The sequence below is a fragment of the Sinocyclocheilus grahami genome, unplaced genomic scaffold (assembly GCF_001515645.1).
Source record: "Sinocyclocheilus grahami isolate Dianchi unplaced genomic scaffold, SAMN03320097.WGS_v1.1 scaffold896.1, whole genome shotgun sequence".
NCBI lineage: Eukaryota > Metazoa > Chordata > Actinopteri > Cypriniformes > Cyprinidae > Sinocyclocheilus > Sinocyclocheilus grahami.
This window is the reverse complement of record NW_015506075.1, coordinates 331,163-354,284: the sequence shown is the minus strand read 5'-3', so window position 1 is coordinate 354,284 and position 23,122 is coordinate 331,163. Positions and strand designations below refer to the sequence as shown.

At 36.3% G+C, this 23,122-nt stretch overlaps 1 protein-coding gene across 2 annotated transcripts in view; it reads right to left on the bottom strand.

Moving 5' to 3' along the window:
* mboat2a (membrane bound O-acyltransferase domain containing 2a) overlaps nucleotides 1-23,122 on the bottom strand; it is a 71,358-nt gene that overhangs the window by 22,404 nt on the left and 25,832 nt on the right. Inside the window, exons 2-5 of one of the 2 annotated variants that reach the window (XM_016248880.1) lie at nucleotides 20,128-20,273; nucleotides 14,117-14,194; nucleotides 4,294-4,389; nucleotides 1,529-1,584 (exon numbers count right to left, since the gene is read on the bottom strand). In XM_016248880.1, coding sequence (XP_016104366.1) covers nucleotides 1,529-1,584; nucleotides 4,294-4,389; nucleotides 14,117-14,194; nucleotides 20,128-20,273 — 376 coding nt within the window. Of the gene's footprint in view, nucleotides 1-1,528; nucleotides 1,585-4,293; nucleotides 4,390-14,116; nucleotides 14,195-20,127; nucleotides 20,276-23,122 lie in introns of both variants that reach the window. The other variant, XM_016248881.1, reaches the window with a different exon arrangement.

Below are 23,122 nucleotides of genomic sequence, written 5' to 3'. Positions count from 1 at the left end.
AGTATAAGTCATTACAATCAGTAATTATGTCCCCACTGGATGCTACAAATGCCTCGTTTATAATGGGTCTTATTGGTTTTGTCTCATCGCGCCGGGACATGGCATCACAGTATGGTAAGGGGCGTAACATTTCATCCACATACTTGAGGTATTCGGCCAATCATAACACACTGGATAGCTGGCCAATCACAGCACACCTCGCTTTTCAGAACGATGAGCTTTGTAAAAATCGACGCGTTTCAGAAAGGTGGGGCATAGAGGAGAAACAATAATGTACAGTATATGGAAAATAATGTGTTTTTTTAACCTTAAACCGCATAAACACATTTCATTACACCAAATACACAAAATAATGTTATTTTTAGCAACGTCATATGACCCCTTTAAAGGGATAGTTCACCCAAAAATTTTAAATCTGTCAATATTAGCTCCTCTTGTTATTCCAAACCAGAAGAATTTATTTCTTCAGTGGAGCACAAAAGATGCTCTTTTCCAACCAATGAAAGTAAATGGTGTCCAGGGGCTGTCAAGATCAAAAGGTCAAAGGATATACAGTATCTTTACATGAGGGGAAAAAAATAAACAAAAATTTAAATCGTAATCTTAATCTTACATAATTTTAATCAACTAATTTAGACTAACATGCAGTAAAAACATTAATATTGTGAAATATTATAATTGAAAATAACTGTTTTTATGTTATTATATTTTAAAATGTTATTTATTCCTGTGATGCAAAGCTGAATTTTCTGCATCATAACTCCAATCTTTAGTGTCACATGATGCTTCATTCTAATATGCTGACATTTATTTTTCTAATTATTTTTCAGGATTCTGTGATGAATATAAAGATCAATAGAGCATTTACTTGAAATAGAATCTTTTTGTAACATTATAAATATCTTTACTGTCACTTCTGATGAAATTAATGTGTCCTTGCGGAATAAAAGTAATAATTAAAAAACGTATATTTTTTTAATGGTAGTGTATATTCCAATATGGTGTGTCAAAATAATGACAGAAATGTTTATTTTAGGTAAACTGTCCCTTTAACACACTCAGTTGAAGGGAGGTCCATTAATCTTGAAATAACCATCATTCTCCTTTATCAATGATCCAGATCATCCAAAAATGTTGTGAAGATGCAGCACAATTAGTATCTTATTAAACAGATTTCACCAAGTTGCATAAGAAGCGGTATAGTGTGTTGGATAAGGTAAGTGTGGTCTATGAAGTGCAACATCCAGCTGGCAGCCCAAACTACTCTGGCCCACTCACTGGAGTGCAGCGCCAGCAGTGGTATAAAACAATGGCATACGAGGACGTGGTGTAGCAGCAGGGTTTAACAGCCCTTATGTAATTCCTAGAGCCTCTAACATGGGCACAGACAGAAACAATGGAGCTCTAGAAAGATTTCAGGTAGAAATCATGCCAGTTTTACAATATCATTCATTACTCAGGCTGTTCCACCATGACAACTTAATAAAGAGAAGAATATGAGAATTGGATTAATAAAACTGTTACATACCGTCATGAATCTCAAAGGCCAAACTTGTGATCTTCTGTGTGATGACCATCATGGGCCTGGAGGGAGAAATGGAAAAATAAATGTATGTGAGAGAGATCCTGTTTAAACCTGATATTGAGTCTGTTGGATTCACATGTACGTAAGAGCTTCTACTTCTATCAAACCAAGCTCTTCAACATTTATTATTTATACAATTGCACTGACCAAATCTCCACACAGTATCTAAAGGGTCGAGTTCACCTTGGTGTAGCTCTTATGTCAAACCTGCTTGAAGGTTGAGCTATGATACTGATCTGCTTTTATCGTACTGTATGGTAAAACTAGCACTTATATACCTGCCCTTGGCTGTAGTTAACATGTATATTTCTAAAGAATAAAGCTGAATGCATGCATATTTTAGTTCTGAGATTGCTGCAAAGCAGAATATGTACACAGATTTTTTCACTTATGTTTAATCTTTAAGTGACAAATATTCTGAGGTTCAAGTATGAGGCTTTATGAGGCATCTTTTCACAACATAGATAAGGAAATTAACTTAAAACCCCAATACTTAATACAATTATGAATTTTTAGGTTAGTTTTCTATAATTTTTTCAATTTGTCCTTTGAATTTAGTTTGGTTTTGGTTGTTTTCACTATATCATTTTTAGTTTTATTTTAGTTTTAGTATGTTCAGTGTTTTCTAGTTTATTAAATTTATTCCGTTTTGGTTTTATATTTAATGTTATTTAATGGTTTTTTTTGCTCTAATGCTTTCTAATGCTCACCAAGGCTGCATTTATTTGATCAAATTACTGTACTTATGTATTAAACAGTAATTGTGTAATAGTATAACAATTTAAAATAACTTCTGTTTTCAAATTTTGTGGAAAGCATGATACATTATTTCAGGATTTTCTCTTTTTTTTGATAAACAGAAAGTTTAAAACAACAATAGGGATGCACCGATACCACTTTTTCCAGTACTCGCCCGATACCGATACTTTTATTTTTGGTACTTGCTGATACAGAGTACCGATACCGATATTTGTATTGCATTTGTACATTTTTTAAATATTGGGTACAGAAACCAAAAGGGTATGTATAATGTTAGTTGGTTAACTTCATTTATCAAATAGATACAGTCAAACCAAAATTTATTCAGACACCTTCAACATTTCTCACATTATCACAGTTTATTCGCTATAGTTTAGAAAATGGTAATAAAATATGACAAGAACTCAGAGTTACACTGTGTCAGAACTAATTCATCTTGATAATGTTAGATAATTTTGATAGAAAGGTATGTAATAGATTACAATCAACCAAAAATTATTCAGACAACTGTTAGTATGACAGTATTTACACAACTATGAATACTTAGTCGGGCAGCCCTTAGCCTTTATGACAGCATGTAGTCTCCTGGGCATGCGGTCATTCAGCTTCATGCAAACCTCAACTTCAATTTTTTCCCCAGACTCGGTCTGAATAATTTTTGGACCCAAATTTGTATAAATTTTACTGGTAGTCCACTGTATGAAGAATTTTTGGGTATGATTTGTAACAGTTTACTTTATTTTGCAACTATGAACTATAGTGTCCTGCACCCACTAGTAAAAAAAATATCAAAAATTATATCTGGTCTCTGAATAATTTTTGGTTTCACTGTATATCCTTCGGTTATTTTCACACTTAATTATGCCCATTAAAATGTATTTTACAAGTTTTTGTTACTTTCACTGTTAATTTTTTTGCTCTATGGTACATCATCTTTAATTTAATAGCATTGGAGCTGCTCCATTGCAGCGGATTTGTACTGTAATCACACGATTTGCTGTAATAATGCAGGGAACCACTCGTTATAAATCTCCCAACTGTGATATTTTCAGAAATAGAAGTCGCATTTTTTCATCTGAAACGTGCTGCGATTTATATTCCAAAGCCTCTCATATAATGCAGAAACACTCAAGCAAGCAAAACACGTGCGCACATATTTGTACTGGTGCAGAATGAGAGGACAGTAGTACAGCCAACAGTACAACTTTCCAGTGATGTCTATGAGAAAGATATATTCACTCGACAAGCTCGCGCATCTGCGCCGCTGCGCGCTCAATCCACTCAGCGTGCTTTGTTAATCAGCTCTGTGCACATCAGCTATACAGGCAATACTGAATGTTTAACATTATACTAATTGCATACATATACTTCGTAGTAGACATCCTTAACTCCTTTCTGCTGTCTGTTGTTCTGTTGTCGGTGTTTCTTTGTTTGAATATGGCGCTTAACACATGCTGTGTGGTATCAGCGTTTGGTATCGGGGCATTTTAACGAGTACGAGTAGGAGTACAGGAGACCAGTATCGGGCCCGATTCCGATACGTGCATCACCAAACAACAACATTTCATTGAAATAAAATAAAAACAAAAGTCTTTACTGTCACTTTTAAACAATTTAATGCATCCTTGTTTAAAAAAAACATTCTTACTGATGCAAAATTTTGAACAGGAGTGTAAACTAAACTAAACTAGCATAATTAAATATTTTAATTTCTCAGCCAAGTGTTATTGCTATAGTGACAGTTTTATCCATCACAAACTAAATTAATTTATAGTTTATAGTTATTTTTATTTCACTTGCACTTGTTTAGGAGTCATTAATCTGTATTTTAGTTTAGCCTGCTTTTCACAGTCAGTTTTTCTTTTATTTTTATTCCAGTTGGCAAAATAATTTTCATTCAGTTTTAGTTTTCTTGGAAATGATGCTGATTCCAGTGCAAAATAACTTACCCAGTGAAGTCTGCTGAGTACATGCCGTAGTCAAACACATAGACTCTTGTGACCTGGCAGAAACTGAGATATCCCAGCGTAACCACAAAGCAGTATCTATGGAGAAGAATGCAGAAGAGGGGAAAACTTAAAAATACTGAATGGAAAACAAAAAAAGTTTGGTACAAAATACCACATACTACTCCATTTTAAGTGGGAGAACTTGCACAATTGGTGGCTGACTAAATACTTTTTTTCCCCACTGTATATTGTGGTCACTATGCAAATGCTATGTATGCAAAATGTGTACAAAAAAAGTATACACTCAACAAACCACACTGTGTGAAATACTGTATCCCACAATGCATTGCACTGAACCTGACTTTCCATTTCCTGCATGACAACCCAAAGTAATTTTAACACGTCTTTCTTGACTTACCTTTTGCAGTCCAAACAAATAAGTCATTTTTATAGATTCAAATTTGCAAAATAAGGGTTTATGTTATTCATGAGATTATAATTTGATGTCACTAACTGAATTAATAATAGGGTTGTGTGAAAACAATAATTGTTATTGATGAACGTTACATATTATTTTTTAAATAAATAAGCACTAATAAGTAAATAAAATAAGCAGTGTAAAGTATATACACATGCATGCAATATGCAGCAAGCATCAAATTCACTAAATATCAAAATGTAAAAATATTTCTTATTATTCAATTATTTATTTATGTATTTTTAGAGTTTACTTGAATTCATTAAAAGACAAAAAACAGCTAAACTAGTCAAATAATAAATTATTTAAATAAAAAAAAAATGTCATTAGTATATTCTCTCTCTCTTTTTTTGGTTAATTTAAATGCAAGAAGAAATGTTAATTATCCCCACAAACATTTATCAAGAGGCGCCTCAAATTTTCTCCCACTATCAGTTGCACACAGCTGCACAACGTTTGGTATGTCAGACTCAAATAACCAAGTCCCCCGATTCCTCACTAAGCAACAGTGGGCAAATTCTTGGCATTCTAGTTTCTGTCATTGCCTCTAACAAAGCTGGTTTTAAAATGTCTACTGTACAGTCCCACTCATGGCATTCAGAGGCAGTGCCTGCTCCGTCTCAACACTAGGCCCTTCATCAGGGCTATGAGTAGCACTGTGTAAACTATGAAGACCTTCTTCTGTTCCAGCGCTCTGTAGGATGATTGTGTGGAGGCTGTTTTCTGGTTGTACAAGGAACATTGTACAGTTAGGAGATGGACTGTGATGAAGAATGGTAGTAGGTCAGTCAGTTTACTTAAAGGAAACTTATGCATCCCAAATTTAATTGTACTAAAAATGGAAACGTAAGTGGATTTTCAAATTGTGCATCCTTGAATGCTTTTTTTTCAGCTAATATTACCCAATCGCAAAACAATACAGTTGATGTTCTCTTTCAACCTGTTCAGTAATAATGAATTTCAAGGTAATTGATGTAAATTATAATGCTAACATGCACACGCAACAGTACGTGAAAAGGGGCTCTGTGGTATCATTTTATGATGTGGTAGGACATCTCAACACTGGTATGGCTTTAATGCATGTGCAAAATTATGTAAATTCAGATGTTGCCTAAGCTGTCATTAGCTATTTTTCCATCACCCTGTTTTTATGCACATTTTAACGTATCGCATCAGAAATGAGAGATGGAAATGACAAATTTCTGGAAAAAAATTATAATAATAATAATTACACTCGCTTGATGTGGTTTTTGACTTGTGCGAAAGTGCAAATAATGGGAGATGGAAATAAATTTACAGAATAAATTCCTCCACGCGCTAAAAAAAAACACTTATTCGCAAATGTTTTATGTGATATTCCAATTTTGTGCAGAAGTTAAATTCTCAACTTTGCATGGAAACAAAGCTATTGAGAGACATATCTATTTATTAATGTTAGAAACATAAATATACAATACTAAACTTATTAAATTACTCAGTAACTTGGCACACCATGATAAACAACAACTTCCTCAAAACAGTGTAGATTAAAACCAAACTGAGGTCACTTACATACAGAGGTCTTAAAGGTACAGTAGCAAAAACAGTTTGTTTAAAGGGACACTGAGAGAGGGTGGAAAATATTCATGTACAAGTAAATTGGTCATGCGACTGTCTTTGATGCAAAAATACTTGACAAACATTGCGGATGAGAAAGAAAATAAATTGCAATCAATTAATGTGTTCTGTTTTTTATTTTTTTTTAACTACACTGGTCAGGATGATAAAGGGACAGTTCACCCAAAAATTAAAATTCTGTCATTAATTTCTCACCGTCATGTCGTTCCAAACCCATACGACCCGAACACAAATTAAGATATTTTTGCTGAAATCCAAGAGCTTTCTGACCCTCCATAGACAGCAACGCAACTATCACCTTAAAGGCCCAGAAAGGTAGTAAGGACATTTTTAAAATAGTACATGTGACAGCAATGGTTCAACCATAATGTTATGAAGCTACGAGAATACTTTTTGTGCACAAAAGAAAACAAAAATAACAACTTTATTCAACAATTTGGTCACATGGACTATTTTGCTGAGTCCTTACTACCTTTCTGGGCCTTGAACGTGGTAGTTCCCTTTGTTGACTATGAAGGGTCAGAAATCTCTCGGATTTCATCAAAAATATCTTAATTTGTGTTCCAGAGACGAACGATTAATTATTTCATAAAAAAAAAAAAAACATTTTAAATAAATATACACAGAAAATCTACAAGAAATCCATCTCTTTTCCTATACCGGCTTTGCCAGAGAGCATAATCTGATACTGTGCTTTTCAAGGACTCACACACTACAGTAGCCCTTCTATAAATATACATTTACACTATTCCTCTCTAATAAGACTGACAAGAGCTCCAGTGTCCAGAGGGCAGCTTGTGCTCTCTCTCTCTCTCTCTCTCTCACACATACACACACACACACACACACACACACACACACACACACAATCTCTCCTGGTTCTACTTTCATTTGGCAATAACCACCACACACAGTCTCAAGATGATCATTTATAAAGGTGAGAGACAGAGGTGAGGTGTTATCAGCAGCTGTTAGATGGGGTCTCGTCTACACCATAAAACCCTACTCTCACATGCCTGAGTGGAAACATATTAAAGCAATAAATCACATCATAAAAGTGTCATTTCTAATGAAACGGGGGACAATCACACCATTGTGAGATAGAACAAGACCTGAGAGAACAACCTTCCACCAAATCTCTTTAACTCTCAGAGCAGAAGTTAATGGCACACGGTGTTGTGTACGATTTCAGGAATTTCACATGGGGCTGAATTTGAAAGCAAGAAAGACTGCTGTGTGAATGCTTACCAATCTGTATTGAGTCTTGAAGTTTTCTGAACTTCACAGTGATGCTCAGAAACAAGCTGTCAAGAAATATACATCCATAAGAGCTCTAAAGGTACATTCACACCTACAGTAATTTAATCGCTGAAGGTCACCAAGTTGCTGCATGTGCTTAAAAGTTAGTAGGAGTTTATACTGGCCTGAAGTGTCCAACTCTATCAGGAGGCAGATCACGTGAACGTCACTGTCTGCTATATTATTGGTCATCTCCATGTTACTATCCATCAAACTGCTGGAACTTTGCTGTAACGCCAACTAACACTGAACACACAAATTGTAGACTCTCATTGAAAAGTCACTGATTTCGGTTAGAGCATCTTAATGACATCAAAACTGACCCTATTTGCTTAAATTGATAATCTTATTAAAGAATGACTCATCTTTTTTTTTTTTAAATGCATACACTTTTACAAAAAAAAAAAAAAAAAAAAAAAAAAAAAAGTAATTGAGGTAATTGATATACGCTAAATGGTAGCCAAATAATCATTTAGGCATTTTTGTTTTATGCTACAGTTGTAGGTATGGCATAGGGCTGGGTGATATGGCCAAAAAAATTATCACGATAATTTTTTTTCATTTCAGTCGATACTGATAATTATCACGATAAATGTCAAATTTTTATTTCTTTCAAGTTTAAAGGCAGATTTTTGTTCCAATGTGAAAGTTGTAAAAACCAGACAGTTAATTGTGGTTTTAAACTATTCTTTATGGTCAGAACATGACAAACACTTCAAGTTTTTGAATTCTTTACACTGTTCCAGTCTTTTTTCCCTTAACAAAATAAATATCTTAATAAAAAAAAATAATTTCTTAGTTCTGCATGTTCTAATCAGTAATATTGTTTCAAATCAAGAAACAGGTTTGTGTTGCCTGAACATATTAATAATTAATAATAAAACATTTTTGTCTCTTAGAATACACATTTGATAGTAGCTTGAGTTAGGATGCAGATGTAGATTTATGTTCATTATGAAAATCAGTAATATCTGTAAAAATTGTAGCAACCTCAATTTATATGGTGAAATTTAATTATTCTGACTGTTTGAGGTTTTATTTTTTAGTAACCATTGGTCTTTCATAGTAGCATACATTTAGATCATGATAATCACAGTTAAAATACACAAATATAGCACCTTAATACCATGGTAAAAATGTAATATGGTTTTTAGGTATTTGAATGTAAAACAGTAGTCTAAATACATTTAGTATAAATGCATAAACGCCATCGCTTAATCACAAAAAATACTGTAATTATATTCCATTACTCCTCCTTCAATACATTTAATACAGGTCTACATTAATAATATAATAAAATTCGACACGAATACCCACATTTCTGACAATACCATGGTGCGGTTAGTGCTACTACAGTATGGTAACGTTAAATGATGGAGATTTGTAGATTAAAAAGTCTTCTGACTGTATCGTTGCGCACAGTGCTTCTCCTGTTTGTCAGCACTGTATCATCCGGCTATCCACCTTTTTCTTGCCGTAAAAATTTTAAAGTCTATGGGTTTAGCTTCTGGTCTCATCCGCATCCAGCTATTTTTAGCAGCACAAAACAGTTTGTTTTGCTGCTTGATATTGAAAATTGGTGTGTCTTACCATATTATGTTAATGTATTATCTTACTTATGAACACACTGGTTTGTAGTGCAAACAGTTTTACCGTTTACTGCACGTTCTTATTCTTCTCGTTCTTTATCTATAGCGGCTAATGAAACGGAAGTCTCACCCATAGGCTTACATCCATGTTGAAGAAAAAGGTGTGCATTCTAATCTTACTACTTTTATTTTACCAACTGCTGCGGAGATATTGTGTTATATTTGGAAATCTAAAACTACCACTTGTCAGTTTGACCCACTGCCTACTTGCTTAGTTAAAGCTTGTCTACCATCTCTGTCCTCATTAATTACTAAAATTATTCACTCTTCACTTGTTTCTGGTTTCTGTACCTTCTTCTTTTAAAACTGCTATCATTACCCCTATTCTAAAGAAATCAGGGACTGATCCATCAATTTTTGAAAATTATCGACCAATTTCTAATTTGCCATTCATTTCTAAAATCTTGGAAAAATGTGTTGCAGCTCAAGTTCACAATCATCTCTCCAATAATACATTGTTTGAGCAATTACAATCTGGTTTTCGTCCTCATCGTAGTACAGAGACCGCTCTTGTTAAAATTACTAATGATTTGTTATTGACAGCTGATTCTGGTTTATTAACAATACTTGTCCTTCTTGACCTGAGTGCGGCCTTTGATACGATCTCGCACAAGATACTCCTGGACAGGTTAGTTTCTATAGGGATTACCATCTGCAGTTACTACTGGTGTCCCTCAGGGTTCTGTTTTGGGCCCACTCTTGTTCATCATCTATTTACTTCCTCTTGGCTATATTCTCAGGAAATATGGTATCCATTTTCACTGCTATGCCGACGACACCCAGCTCTACCTGTCTTCTAAACGCTCTAGTTCTTTTCCTCCACCTTCCTTGACTAGATGTTTAGCTGAAATTAAAGACTGGCTTTCAGCCAACTTTCTAACACTCAACAGTGATAAAAGTGAGGTCTTACTTATTGGTACAAAATCTACTTTGACTAAATCTGATTGTTTTACAGTGGATATCGATAATAACAATTTTTTCCTTCTCAGCAGGTTAGGATTTGGGTGTCATGCACACTTTCTTTTGAAGCTCGTGTCAATAATATTAGGCCTACTGCGTATTTTCACCTGCTTAATATTAAATCGCCTTCGTTTCTCTCTCACAACGAATAATACTGCAATTCTTATTCATGCACTGGTTACCTTGCAATTTGTCCTTCTCAGCAGGTTAGGAGTTTGGGTGTCATTCAGGATAGCACACTTTCTTTTGAAGCTCATGTCAATAATATTATGCGTACTGCGTATATTTTACTTCGTCCCTCTCTCACAACGAATAATACTGCAATTCTTATTCATGCACTGGTTACCTCACGTATCGACTATTGCAATGCTCTCCTTACTGGTCTTCTTTCTAAACTTCTCTATAAACTCCAATTGGTTCAGGACTCAGCAGCTCGTGTTCTTTCTAGGACTTCATCAATAGAGCACATTTCTCCAGTTCTCCAACATTTACACTGGCTCCCAGTAAAGTATTGCATTGATTTAAAAATTTTGCTTATCACATTTAAGGGACTTTACAACCTTGCTCCACCGTATCTTACTGACCTTCTCCACATCTATACTCCTCCTCGCACTCTCAGATCTTCACTCTCTAGAACTCTCTTCCCTCCAATATATGGAACAGTGACAGCCTTCACACTTTTAAATCTCGTCTTAAGACTTATCTTTTTACCCAGGCTTTCTTATGACTTGCTCTTATTATTGCTCTTGTAAGCCTTTATTGTATTTATGATGTATGCAGTTGTGCTGTTGAATTTTGTAATGCTGGCAGGACTTGTTTATTTATTGTTACTGTTTTTACTAGTTTGCTTGCTGTAAGGTGACCTTGGGTGTTTAGAAAGGCGCCATTAAATAAAATGAATTATTAGTATTATTATTTGGGCTATCAATTAGGGATGGGTCACGATTTTAGAATATTCAATTAGTTGATTTAATTATAGAATATCTAATAGGTTGTGCGATTATTGTCTTAAAAAATTACCCATGTTTTCCGTGCTGATGCGGTGGTGACACGTTCATGTAAGCAGAGGGTGGCGCTGCCAATAACGCACCTAAAAGCTGTCAAAGACAACAGAAGAACACATTGTCTCACGCACACACTGTAGACTTGCGTGGCATATTACGGTTACAGTAACTTGGGACGATGTCAAATATGTTGAATCCAAGTGTTCAATGTTGGCTATAAGGCCAGAACAAGGACAAAGTATTCAGTTTTTTTAGTATAATGAATTGTTTGCATTATCACTTCAGCAGCTAATCTATGCCAGTTTTATTGGCAGTCTCCAGGTAATAAACCAGTTAGTGAATGAGAGCCTCTCAAAAGAGATCCTTATGCCCTTTCTGCAAACACACACACACACACACACACACATTGCATTCTTTATCGGTTTTCCGCTCCTGTTTTTCAATTTCCCTTCATCCTTAGATTTGTCCTCTCATGTCCCCTGAGCTGTGGAGCATGGCATCACTCTATTACCGACTGATCGTCTCCTGGAGTTTCAAAAGGTCTGTTTTGTAGCACTGCATCCCTAATGCGTTCTCTGTGTTCACTGCAGGGAACCGGGCCAGTCTATTTCTCTATCAACCTACAAGACTCTAGCACAAGTTGTTCTTGTCAGTCTTCAACACTATAGACATTGCTGCTCTTTACTTTCTTAGAGAAGAACAATCAGCAAAGAGAAAGACTTATTTCTTAATAATCAGTGCAAACTACAGATTACTGTGACCGGTCTGTCACACCCAATATGATTTTATAGTACAAAAAGCATTGTTTCAAAGTCTAGTTTGTTTAGTAATCAGTAGTTAAATAATCAGTCCAGAAGGTTAAAGGAATATTCTGGGTTCAATCTATCAGATTGTAAAAAAATAAAATAAAAAAAATAAAAAACCTATTAGAAACCCTTCAGGAGGGCCGGTGTCCTGCAGAGTTTAGCTCCAGCTTGCCTCGACACACCTGCCTGGACGTTTCTAGTATGCCTAGTAAGACCTTGATTAGCTGCTTCAGGTGTGTTTGATTAGGGTTGGAGCTAAACTCTGCAGGACACCGGCCCTCCAGGACCGAGTTTGGGCACCCCTGCATTAAATGTTCCCTCCAGGGAGAATGACCTGCCCAACTCAATCTGAGCAGCTGAGTCCTTAGCCATTTTCAAGAATCGGCTAAAACACATCTCTTCCATCTTTATTTGACCCTCTAACTCTAGCACTATGTATTCTTTAAAAAAAACTGCCCTTTTAGACTTGCACTCTTTTCACTTACTAACTTTGTTTTCTTTAAAAAAAAAAAAAAAAACTAACACTAACTTCTCTATTCTTTTCGTATTCTATCCGTTTTCTTTTTATTTATTATACAATTAACAAAAAGCCAAAAAAGGCCTCTAACACTAGCTTCTCTATTCTATCTGTTTTCTTTTTATTTATTATATGATTAAAAACTAAACTTGCTACGTGTACTGTGTTAAGCTAACTGAGACTTGTTATAGTCTACTATATATATATACTCTTTTGTTGATTTTGATGTCCTAACTACACCCGGAGCGACGCCGCGACGCGCGATAAAAGGTATCTTTTCCATTTTAATCTGTGTTTTTGTCCTAACTAGCCACAACGGTGACACGCGAAATGTATAATTTAGAAACGGTTTCTATTTCCGCGACGTCGCGGCTGGAACAACAACATACAAACTATATGATATAAATTTTTTTGTGACCTTAAAGTAACAACAGATAGTTTACCTCAGATCTTGAAAATAAATTAAAGCAGAGATGTCCATTAAAACTGTGAACTCACTGCGAACCAACGAGTGTATTCCATAGCAAAAATGTTATCAGTCACTCAGTATGTTCATTTAATGATGTTAAAAAGCTTTAATATTTATGAATTAGATTATAAGCGTATCCATTTCGTTGCGAGAGCAGTGCACTTCCAGAGAGAGCCCACCCACACACGCTTCTGATTGGCTGTGATATTTGATTGATTCTGTTGCATCGCGTCTGGTGTGGACACCCAAATTGCTTGTCGCTGGACTCTTGTAGTTAGGACACGGTGTTAGACTATGTGTTTTTTATGATAATTTTTTTTCCTAGGTAAACGTGAGGTGGTAAACGTACAATATTCCTCCCCGCACTACACCTGGCTCTGTGTGTTTAGTACGCATGGAGTTAAAACTCCTTGTCTGATAAATATGAAGTTATGCAAACATCTGGGCAGGAGGCCATGCTGGCAGGACTTCTGACTGGCCGTTCTGACGCATGTGCCAAGGTCGGGTGACCCAGCACAGATGACCTATACTTATCTAAATCTCTGGAATTCGACCATATATAATGAAAATGTTTTCTAGGGTAATTTTGTGTTAGTATGCACTCATGTAGGTTGTTGGTTTGAATAGCAATCACTATCAAGCACTGGCTATTTTTGGTGCCGCCCCGAGCAGCAGCGAACACCACATGGTCCAGCACATCCATTCATCTGACCCCAGATCAGAGGGAGTCGTCACTCAGCATGAAACTTATGGAAGCAATGATGAAAACAGATGCTCCCTCATTCCCTGGAGCGTTTTACTGATAAGAATGAAATGGTTGGGTGAGAGCCGTATGGATTAATATTCAACAAGCCAATTGTAGGGCTAGATGAATAATATATGGTGAACTGGATGGCAGCTGCTTGTTGAGAATTCTGGAACATGTTCCAATGTCATAACACATTTTTGATTTGACATAAGGTTGTTCTTGTTACTGGAAGCAGGGCAGATTGATGGTGTGGAGGATTGGGAGGTCGGTACTCACTTGTGCATGTGTTCCACACCTGTGAAGATCATAACGCCGTAAGCGAGACCGCTCTGTACCAGAAAGTGTAAGGCATACCTGAAATGAAGCACAAGGAAAAGAGGAAACCAATGAGAGGAGCCTATAACTTTATTAAACTGTGAAATAATAATGTCATTTCGAACAGGAGAGAAATGTGTTGCTGAATAAGATAAGATTCTATAAAGTTCATATACAAAATTTGCTTTCACAAAATAAAAACAAATAAAAAATATTAATAAAAACTATAATAGTACCTTAATTATCCAAAAATAAATGAGATATTATACTGGTAATGATTGATTATATTATATTATAAATCAAAAGTGACTAATACAATCTTTAATTGCTTTATAATTAAATAAAAATGTCTGACTTTGCAGTGATGTAAGGATCACATTTCCTTGAATATTATTGTGGCTTCGATCAAACTTCAAGTGGATATGGGTATAAAAGTTATATTGTATAATTAAACATTTAATAATTTACTTTTAAAGACAAAATACATATGCTGTGATGGACTGAGCATCCATCCATGTGTTTCCCTGCTTACAGCCTGAAACACTGGGATAGACTCCAGCATCCCCGAAACCCTATGCAGGACAAGCCGTTTGAAAAATGGATGGATGGACAATACATATGCTGTATCTTTATGCAGACTACTACACATCCGAGTTGCTGTGTCAATGATTGTCTTGTGGACAACTGTCAGATCAGCAGTCTTCCCCATGATTGTGTAGCCTAGTGAACCAAACTGAGAGACCATTTTGAAGGCTCAGGAAACCTTTGCAGGTGTTTTGAGTTGATTAGCTGATTGGCATGTCACCATATTCTAATTTGTTGAGATAGTGAATAGGTGGGTTTTTGTTAAATGCGAGCCAAAATAATCACAATTAAAAGAACCAAAGACTTAAACTACTTCAGTCTGTGTGCATTGAATTTAATACACGAGTTTCACAATTTGAGTTCAATTACTGAAATGAACTTTTCCACGACATTCTAATTTATTGAGGTGCACCTGTACATACCTCAATCAAGACAGCAACTAAATTGCTTATTTACATTGTGTCTACACTCTGAAAATTCAAATGGAGGTATTGTAACTGTCATGCTGCTTGCTTGCAGTGCATATCTGGCTTTATATTTTCTATATTGCAAAAGAGTGACACAATATTAGAATCAGAATGAGCTTTATTGCCAGGTATGTTTACACATATGAGGAATTTGTTTTAGTGACAGAAGCTCCACAGTGCAACAGAATGACAGTGACAAGACAGGACACAGATAATAAAAAGAATAATATAAAAATAGACAAAATAGACAATGTACAAAACAGCAAAAACACAATATATAATATAGACAATGTTGTATGTATAGGTATGATATGTGCAAATTTGAAATGTAAATAAGTATATGTGTGTTAAATAAATAATGTATACTAGTGTTGTGTGTTCCACGATTATTGTTAAGTGTTCATGAGATGGATTGCCTGAGGAAAGAAACTGTTCCTGTGTCTGGTCATTCTGGTGCTCAGTGCTCTGTAGCGTCGACCAGATGGCAACAGTTCAAAGAGGGAGTGTGCTGGATGTGAGGGGTCCAGAGTGATTTTGCAAGCCCTTTTGCTCACTCTGGATGAGTACAGTTGGTGGAGAGAAGGGAGGGTTGTACCAGTGATTCGCTCAGCAGTCCGGACTATCCTCTGTAGTCTTCTGAGGTAGCAGAGCTGAACCAGACAGTTACTGAAGTGCAGAGGACGGATTCAATGATGGCGGAATTTAACTGTTTCAGCAGCTCCTGTGGTAGGTTGAACTTCCTCAGCTGGCGAAGAAAGTACAACTTCTGCTGGGCCTTTTTGACAATGGACTCAATGTGATTGTCCCACTTCAGGTCCTGAGAGATAGTGGTGCCCAGGATCCTGAACCTGGTGATCCACTGACAGACGGAGGTGGGCATGGAGAGCTGAGTTAATTTGGGCAAGAGGAGGTTTGGGATGATAGTGTTAAACGTCGAGCTGAAGTCCACAAACAGGATCCTCACATAAGTCCCTGGTCTGTCTAGATGTTGTAGGATGTAATGCAGTCCCATGTTGACTGTATCATCCACAGACCTGTTTGCTCTGTAGGCAAACTGCAGGGGGTCCAGTAAGGGTCCAGTAATGTCCTTCAGATAAGCCAAAACCAGTCTTTCAAATGATTTCATGACCACAGACGTTAGACCCACAGGTCTGTAGTCATTAAGTCCAGTAATTTTGGGTTTCTTTGGGACGGGGATGATGGTGGAGCGTTTGAAGCATGAGGGACTTCGCACAGCTCTAGTGATCTGTTGAAGATCTGTGTGAGCAAGTCCAAAATAACTCATTTATGAGCTTAATTACTCATCATAACTCATTAGCAAATCCAAAATAACTCATTTATGTGCACTTACAATATTTTACTATGTTCAGCCGCTGCAAAAATGCATGTTGAAAACAGATAATTGCAGCAAAAGGAGTAGACCTTATACATAAAAGACTGTAATCAACACTATCCAATAGGAGAATGTGGGGGGACTAGATTTCATCCATCTGGAATTGTTTGGATTGTGAAAGAGATATCTTAACCATTTGTCTGCACTGCCTCTGTGACGCCAAAAAGGAAAGTTGTTTGTGGGGTGGAGCAAGCTATTGCATTTTGATGAGAGATTATGAAGCGTTTTTTATGTCCAAAAACATGTGCTGAAGAATCCCACACAGTAAAACCAGGAACACACATTTTGAAAGTAAATGAGCCCAGTTTGGATTTGATGTTGACCGAGAGCAAACAAATGTTTCAGTGAAGTCTCTGCTGGACAGAGTGGTGTGCAGAGAGAAAGGCAAACTCTCCGAGTATGCGATGATAGCAAATGTGACCCTGGACCACAAAACCAGTCATAAGGGTCAATTTTTCGAAATTGAGATTTATGCATCACCTGAAAGCTGAATAAATAAGATTTCCATTTATGTATGGTTTGTTAGGATAGGACAATATTTGGCCGAGATACAACTATTTGAAAATCTGGATTCTGAGGGTGCCAAAAAAATCTAAACACTGAGAAAATCGCCTTTAAATTTGTCCAAATGAAGTTCTTAGCAATGCATATTACTAATCAAAAATTACGTTTTGATATATTTACGGTAGGAAATTTACAAAATATCTTCATGGAACATGATCTTTACTTAATATCCTAATGATTTTTGGCATAAAAGAAAAATCAATCATTTTGACCCATACAATGTTTTTTAGGCTATTGCTACAAATATACCCCAGCGACTTAAAGGGGTCATATGATGCTTTTTTAAAGAGCATTATTTTGTGTATTTGGTGTAACAGAATATGTTGACATGCTTTAATGTTCAAAAAGCACATTATTTTTCAAATACTGTCCATTATTGTAGGTCCTCTATGCCCCGCCTCTCTCAAACGCTTCATTTTCTACAAAGTCCCTCCTTCCGACAAGCGCAGTCTGCTCTGATTGGCCAGCTGACCCAGTGCATTGTGATTGGCCGAATACCGCAAGCACTCGTCAGAAATGTAACGTCCCTTACCATAATCGCGAGCTTCATCTTTCAAAACAAATGTAAAGACAGACCCAGAAAGGGGAACGCGTGACAGACAGTGATGAAGCTGGTATGTGTTTGTGATGTTATCTTATCTATGCACAATCAGCTTGTAACACTCCAAAGAGAAAGGAACACTTGAAATCGCATCATATGACCCCTTTAAGACTGGTTTTGTGCTCCAGGGTCACAAATCACATTAGAACAGCTGAGGGGAAATCCCCTCACAGGCTGCCACACAAATACAGTAGACATTTGCGAGACACACAACATTCGTTAAATTAATTTGGTAGTAATAGATGATATTTCACTCACAAAAAGGTAGTATTACAGTAAATGCATTCAAGAAGGCATAAACAACACATTAGTGTCCACTATGTCTTGAGCAATATCACTGTTGAGAGGTCTTGCTTCTTGCTGTCACGTTTATTGCATAATGACTTCCTGTGTGATTCGGCTGGGCTGACCTCTGTTCAGAAAGCTTTAATAGACCGCTGCATATGGTTAGAGGTTTTTCAGAAAGTGCCAGCTTAAGCATGACTCCCACTGATACAATTTATCACATTTTGACAACCTTGTGACAAAAAAACAAAACATAAAAACACGTTGTGTGATGTAGTTATGTAATTGTCTCTTTTTATTCTATTTAGAAATGTTGAAACACAAACAGAGGTTGAAAAGCTGAGACTACTAGTGAAAGTGCTTTTACTTAGCATTTTTTAATTTCATATAAAATGTCATTGCAAATTATTTTATCAGTACAAAAACATATGCAAAAAGATGAAAAATAATACGAATTTCAGAAAGTATTTGTACAAGTAGTAGGGCTGTGCGATATTGAAGAAAAATGCGATATGCGATAGCTCATTAAATAATGCGATATTCGATATGCGATACGATAATGCTTAAAGTGCCACATGCTCAGATGAAATAGTTTTACTCAGCTGTTGCCGAGTCAGTTCTGTGAACTTCTATAACTAACTTGTGTCATATATATATGGTTATTTGTATGTATGTATGTATCAAGAGCTCCTGTAAAACCATATGAATGCTTGAATAAAGCTCATTCTGATTCTGAATCTAATATAACTAGTATACATGTTTCACTTTTTGTGAGAAGAAAGCACCCCTACAACAACTCCTGAAAATGAAGGGTAGTGTTTTACTCTAGCATTACATAAAAATGTCATTTTAACATTAGTGTAATCATTTTAACATGAGTTTAGGAACTGAATAATAAAAAGAAAAAATACAACACTGCTTAGTATTTACTCTATGAATTCAATATGCAATAATTCTTATTTAAGCTACAAAAGTTATTTAGGAAAGAGCTAGGGCTGTGCAATATATCTAAATTATCGAAATATCGAAATGTACATATCGCCACAGTTTGCAATATTTGGATCCATGAACAAAAGACAAAGAGAAAATCACTCACTGCTCTTACCTAAATAACTTTTGTAGCTTAAATAAGAATTATTGCATATTGAATTCATAGAGTAAATACTAAGCAGTGTTGTATTTTTTCTTTTTATTATTCAGTTCCTAAACTCATGTTAAAATTATTACACTAATGTTAAAATGACATTTTTATGTAATGCTAGAGTAAAACACTACCCTTCACTTTCAGAAACTGTTGTAGGGGTGCTTATTAGAATCAGTCAAAATGAGCTTTATTCACCACTTAAATGTGCGCAAACACAAGGAATTTGTTGTGGTTTTACAGGAGCTCTTGATACATACATACATACAAATAACCATATATATATATATATATATATATATATATGACACAAGATAGTTATAGAAGTTCACAGAACTGACTCAGCAATAGCTGAGTAAAACTGTTTCATCTGAGCATGCGACACTTTAAGCATTATCGTATCGCATATCGAATATCGCATTATTTAATGAGTTATTGCATATCGCATTTTTTTTCAATATCGCACAGCCCTAGTAGGAGCAGTGAGTGACTTTTGTTCATGGCCCCAAATATTGCAAGCCGTAGCGATATACATATTGCGATATGTACATTTGCGATATTTCGATCATTTCTATATATTGCACAGGCCTAATAAGTAGTATTTGATTTCTCTTTTAACGCCTATGTCCTACATTATCCGCTGGAACGCCACTCTCTCGCGCATACGACAGTTAGCGGAAGCTAGGTATTACGGTTTATAAAGTTTTAAATATTGATATTTGTCTTACACAAATGCATCAATTGACTTCAGAAGGCCTTTATTATAAGCAGCAGGTAAGTATCGATAAATATAGGCTTACAAACTGCGTCTCTCAGTTTCCACAGCTGCTAAGGAGACTCTGGTCTTCTGCCAGCACTCCATTATAAATTGAATGGCTCGCTAACCGGCTATCAATGACCCTGCTATGGATCAATATGGAACAGACAAGCACTCACCAGCCAAAGCAGAAGAGGGCCAAATAGAAGCCCAGCAGGGTGGCAACTACATGCCGGATGAAGGGACTCGTCTTGCTAGGGTGCAGGTAGAGTCTGAACCAGAAGGCCGTGACCAGGGCGAAGAGCTGGCATACCACAAAGTTCACCTAATGAGAGAGACAGGAGGTTAATTTTACACTGATCAAGAGGAAAGGTCAACAATTAGTTAAACTCAACTTAAGAACCAAATAAATTAGAAAGGTTCAAAATCAAAACTAATCTCCATGTAATCTTCAAATGCAAGTCTTCCAGTACATCAGGATTAAGGCTTTAACACTGAATGTAAACCGCTGACATTAACAGAAGATAACGGCATTTTGCGATGAGGATAAAGTAGAGGATGAGAAGAGAAAATTGACTGCCATTCAAAAGTTGCTGTGTGTACTCTGATTAAATTTATTTTTATACACTATATAACATAAAACCACTTTTGAAATCCCATGCGTATTTCCCCTCAGCATTTGCGAGGCACCGTTTCCATTGAAATCGATGGTTTCAAAGAATTCTCTGATGCTACAGAAACTTGTTAGGGTTTTTTTCACAAGGAAGTGAAAATCATTTAAATTATTATAAAATTTAGTATGATCACACATTTTTTAAATGTATTTAAATAAGTACAGGTCAGAATAAGTATATTGTATCATTTTTACAAAAATATACCCATTACGCTGAATGACCATGGTTTGTTACTCTCAATGACGTTTTGCCAAAGAGGGAAATAATATTGTCATTGTGCCCATAATTGCAATGTTTTAGTATTAGTCTGTATTAAATTAGTTTTAATAATATTCCTGAGTAAATGATGGCAGAAATAGATGCTGAAAAGTAATAAGCATTTTATTCTACTGTTCTGAAGATCTGTGCCATGCTTGCTTAGCTTGTCACTTTGTTTCTGACAAGCTCGGCCCCAAAAATTGCTGCTTGAAGGTAATACTTTCTGTTTGCCAACATAGCATAAATGACAATTATCAGGATGAGTATTTTGGGTGGAGAATCCCCTCAATGGCCTCTACTGAACTTGTGACATTCTGTAGAGAGGATACTCTCTGTTCAGAAATATTGGTAAGCTATTATTCTCTATCATTATAGTTATCTTTCTAGTTATTGTTCTTGGTGTGAACGGGTTTTAAGAGCATTTACTTTATTCGCTTTTTGGCTTTTTACAGTGCTTAGCAGCTCTTTCTCTTCGTGGGCATCTAAAATCAATCAATAACACAAACTAAACAATACAAAAATGCATATTAATATTAATATTTATTAGGTTTAACACATATTTGTCAGTGCTAAATATTCCTAATTTATCTGTAATATAAATAAGATGCTAAAATTGTTATTTATACAGTGATACTGTCATTCGGTGTAATGGATGACACTGTGGTGTAACAGAGAATTTGCATTAGACTGCATGACAAAGCATTACCCTGAATGACGAAACTTCTACTTTAGCTTATATTGCAAGCAATCAACTGGCCACCTATTTCAAACACTGAGCTTGACTAGTAAAGTTGATCACAATTATTCACAGCATCTACTTATTTTTCCAAAAATCTAACAATAAAAGTGTTTTTTGGCATTTCACTGAATGGCATGTGTTTTTGTAACTTCGGATGCCACACCATGAAAAGGTGAAATTATGAAATATTTAAGAGCAATAAACTCACTTTTTTCACCACACGGTCTTTCAGGAGCCATTTGATGATGTCACAGACTGTCAAATGACTGTCCGTTTTTTTTTTATGATTTCAGAATGGCTTCTTGTTCATGTTACACTGAATGATTTTTGATAAACTGCATTTTCGGGACAAAAGTCCCCTGGTTATTTAAATACTTAAAAAAAATTACTGATAAGACAGTCCTTTTAAAGGGGTCATATGATGCGATTTCAATTTTTCCTTACTCTTTGGAGTGTTACAAGCTCTTGGTGCATAAAGAAGATCTGTAAAGTTGCAAAGACTAAAGTCTCAAATCCAAAGAGATATTCTTTAGAAAAGTTAAGAGTCAACCACGCCTACCTAAAACGGCTTGTTCTAACACGCCCCCACATGTCTCATCACGATGTGGGAAGATCTGCATAACGCCGCCCACATGTTCACGCAAAGAAAGAAGCCGTAACTTTTATTCTCACTGTAGTATTGTTGTTGCCGCCATGTCGTGAAGGCACTGTGTGTTTTCGTTGTGAAAGCAAAACTACTTTGTTTGGCCTTCCAAAAGAGGATGATATCTGCTTCGTCATGCCAATAGAGCTGATCCGTGCTGGTTGCTGAGGAAATACATCAACTTCGCGCTGTGGATCGCCGGATCGGCTTTCACCGTGGACGAAGCGGAGTTGTCACATGTGGTTGCCACAAGTCCGCCGGACACTCCTTCGTCGAATCCGCCGGCTGCGCCGTTCTGAAGCCCACCGGCTGTTCCTCACTCAAGCCCGCCGGCCGCCGCTCACTCAAGCCGCCGTGTGTGACGCTGTGTTTTATTGTGAAAGCGAAACGACTTTGTTTGGTCTTCCAAAAGAGGACACGATTAGAAATCAGTGGTTAAGTTGTATTTACAACACTGTTCCAGAACAGTTCGACCCAAATATTCAGATGTGTGCAGCGCATTTTATGGAGGACTGTTTTCTGAACCTGGATTCAAACGCGAGTTTTGAGCAGTGTTAAGAGTAGCGTTTGTAGTTTGTCATTTCTCCGATCACAAATGCAGATATGGTTTTATGTTTACGCGGCGCGATGCAATGCAACGCGTAAAAAGACAGTATAAGTCATTATAATCCGTAATTATGTCCCCACTGGATGCAACAAATACCTCGTTTATAATGGGTTTTAATGTTTTTGTCTCATCGCTCTGGCCAGGACAAGGCATCACAATATGGTAAGGGGTGTAACATTTCCGTCACACGCTTGAGGTATTCGGCCAATCACAACGTACTGGATAGCTGGCCAATCAGAGCACACCTTGCTTT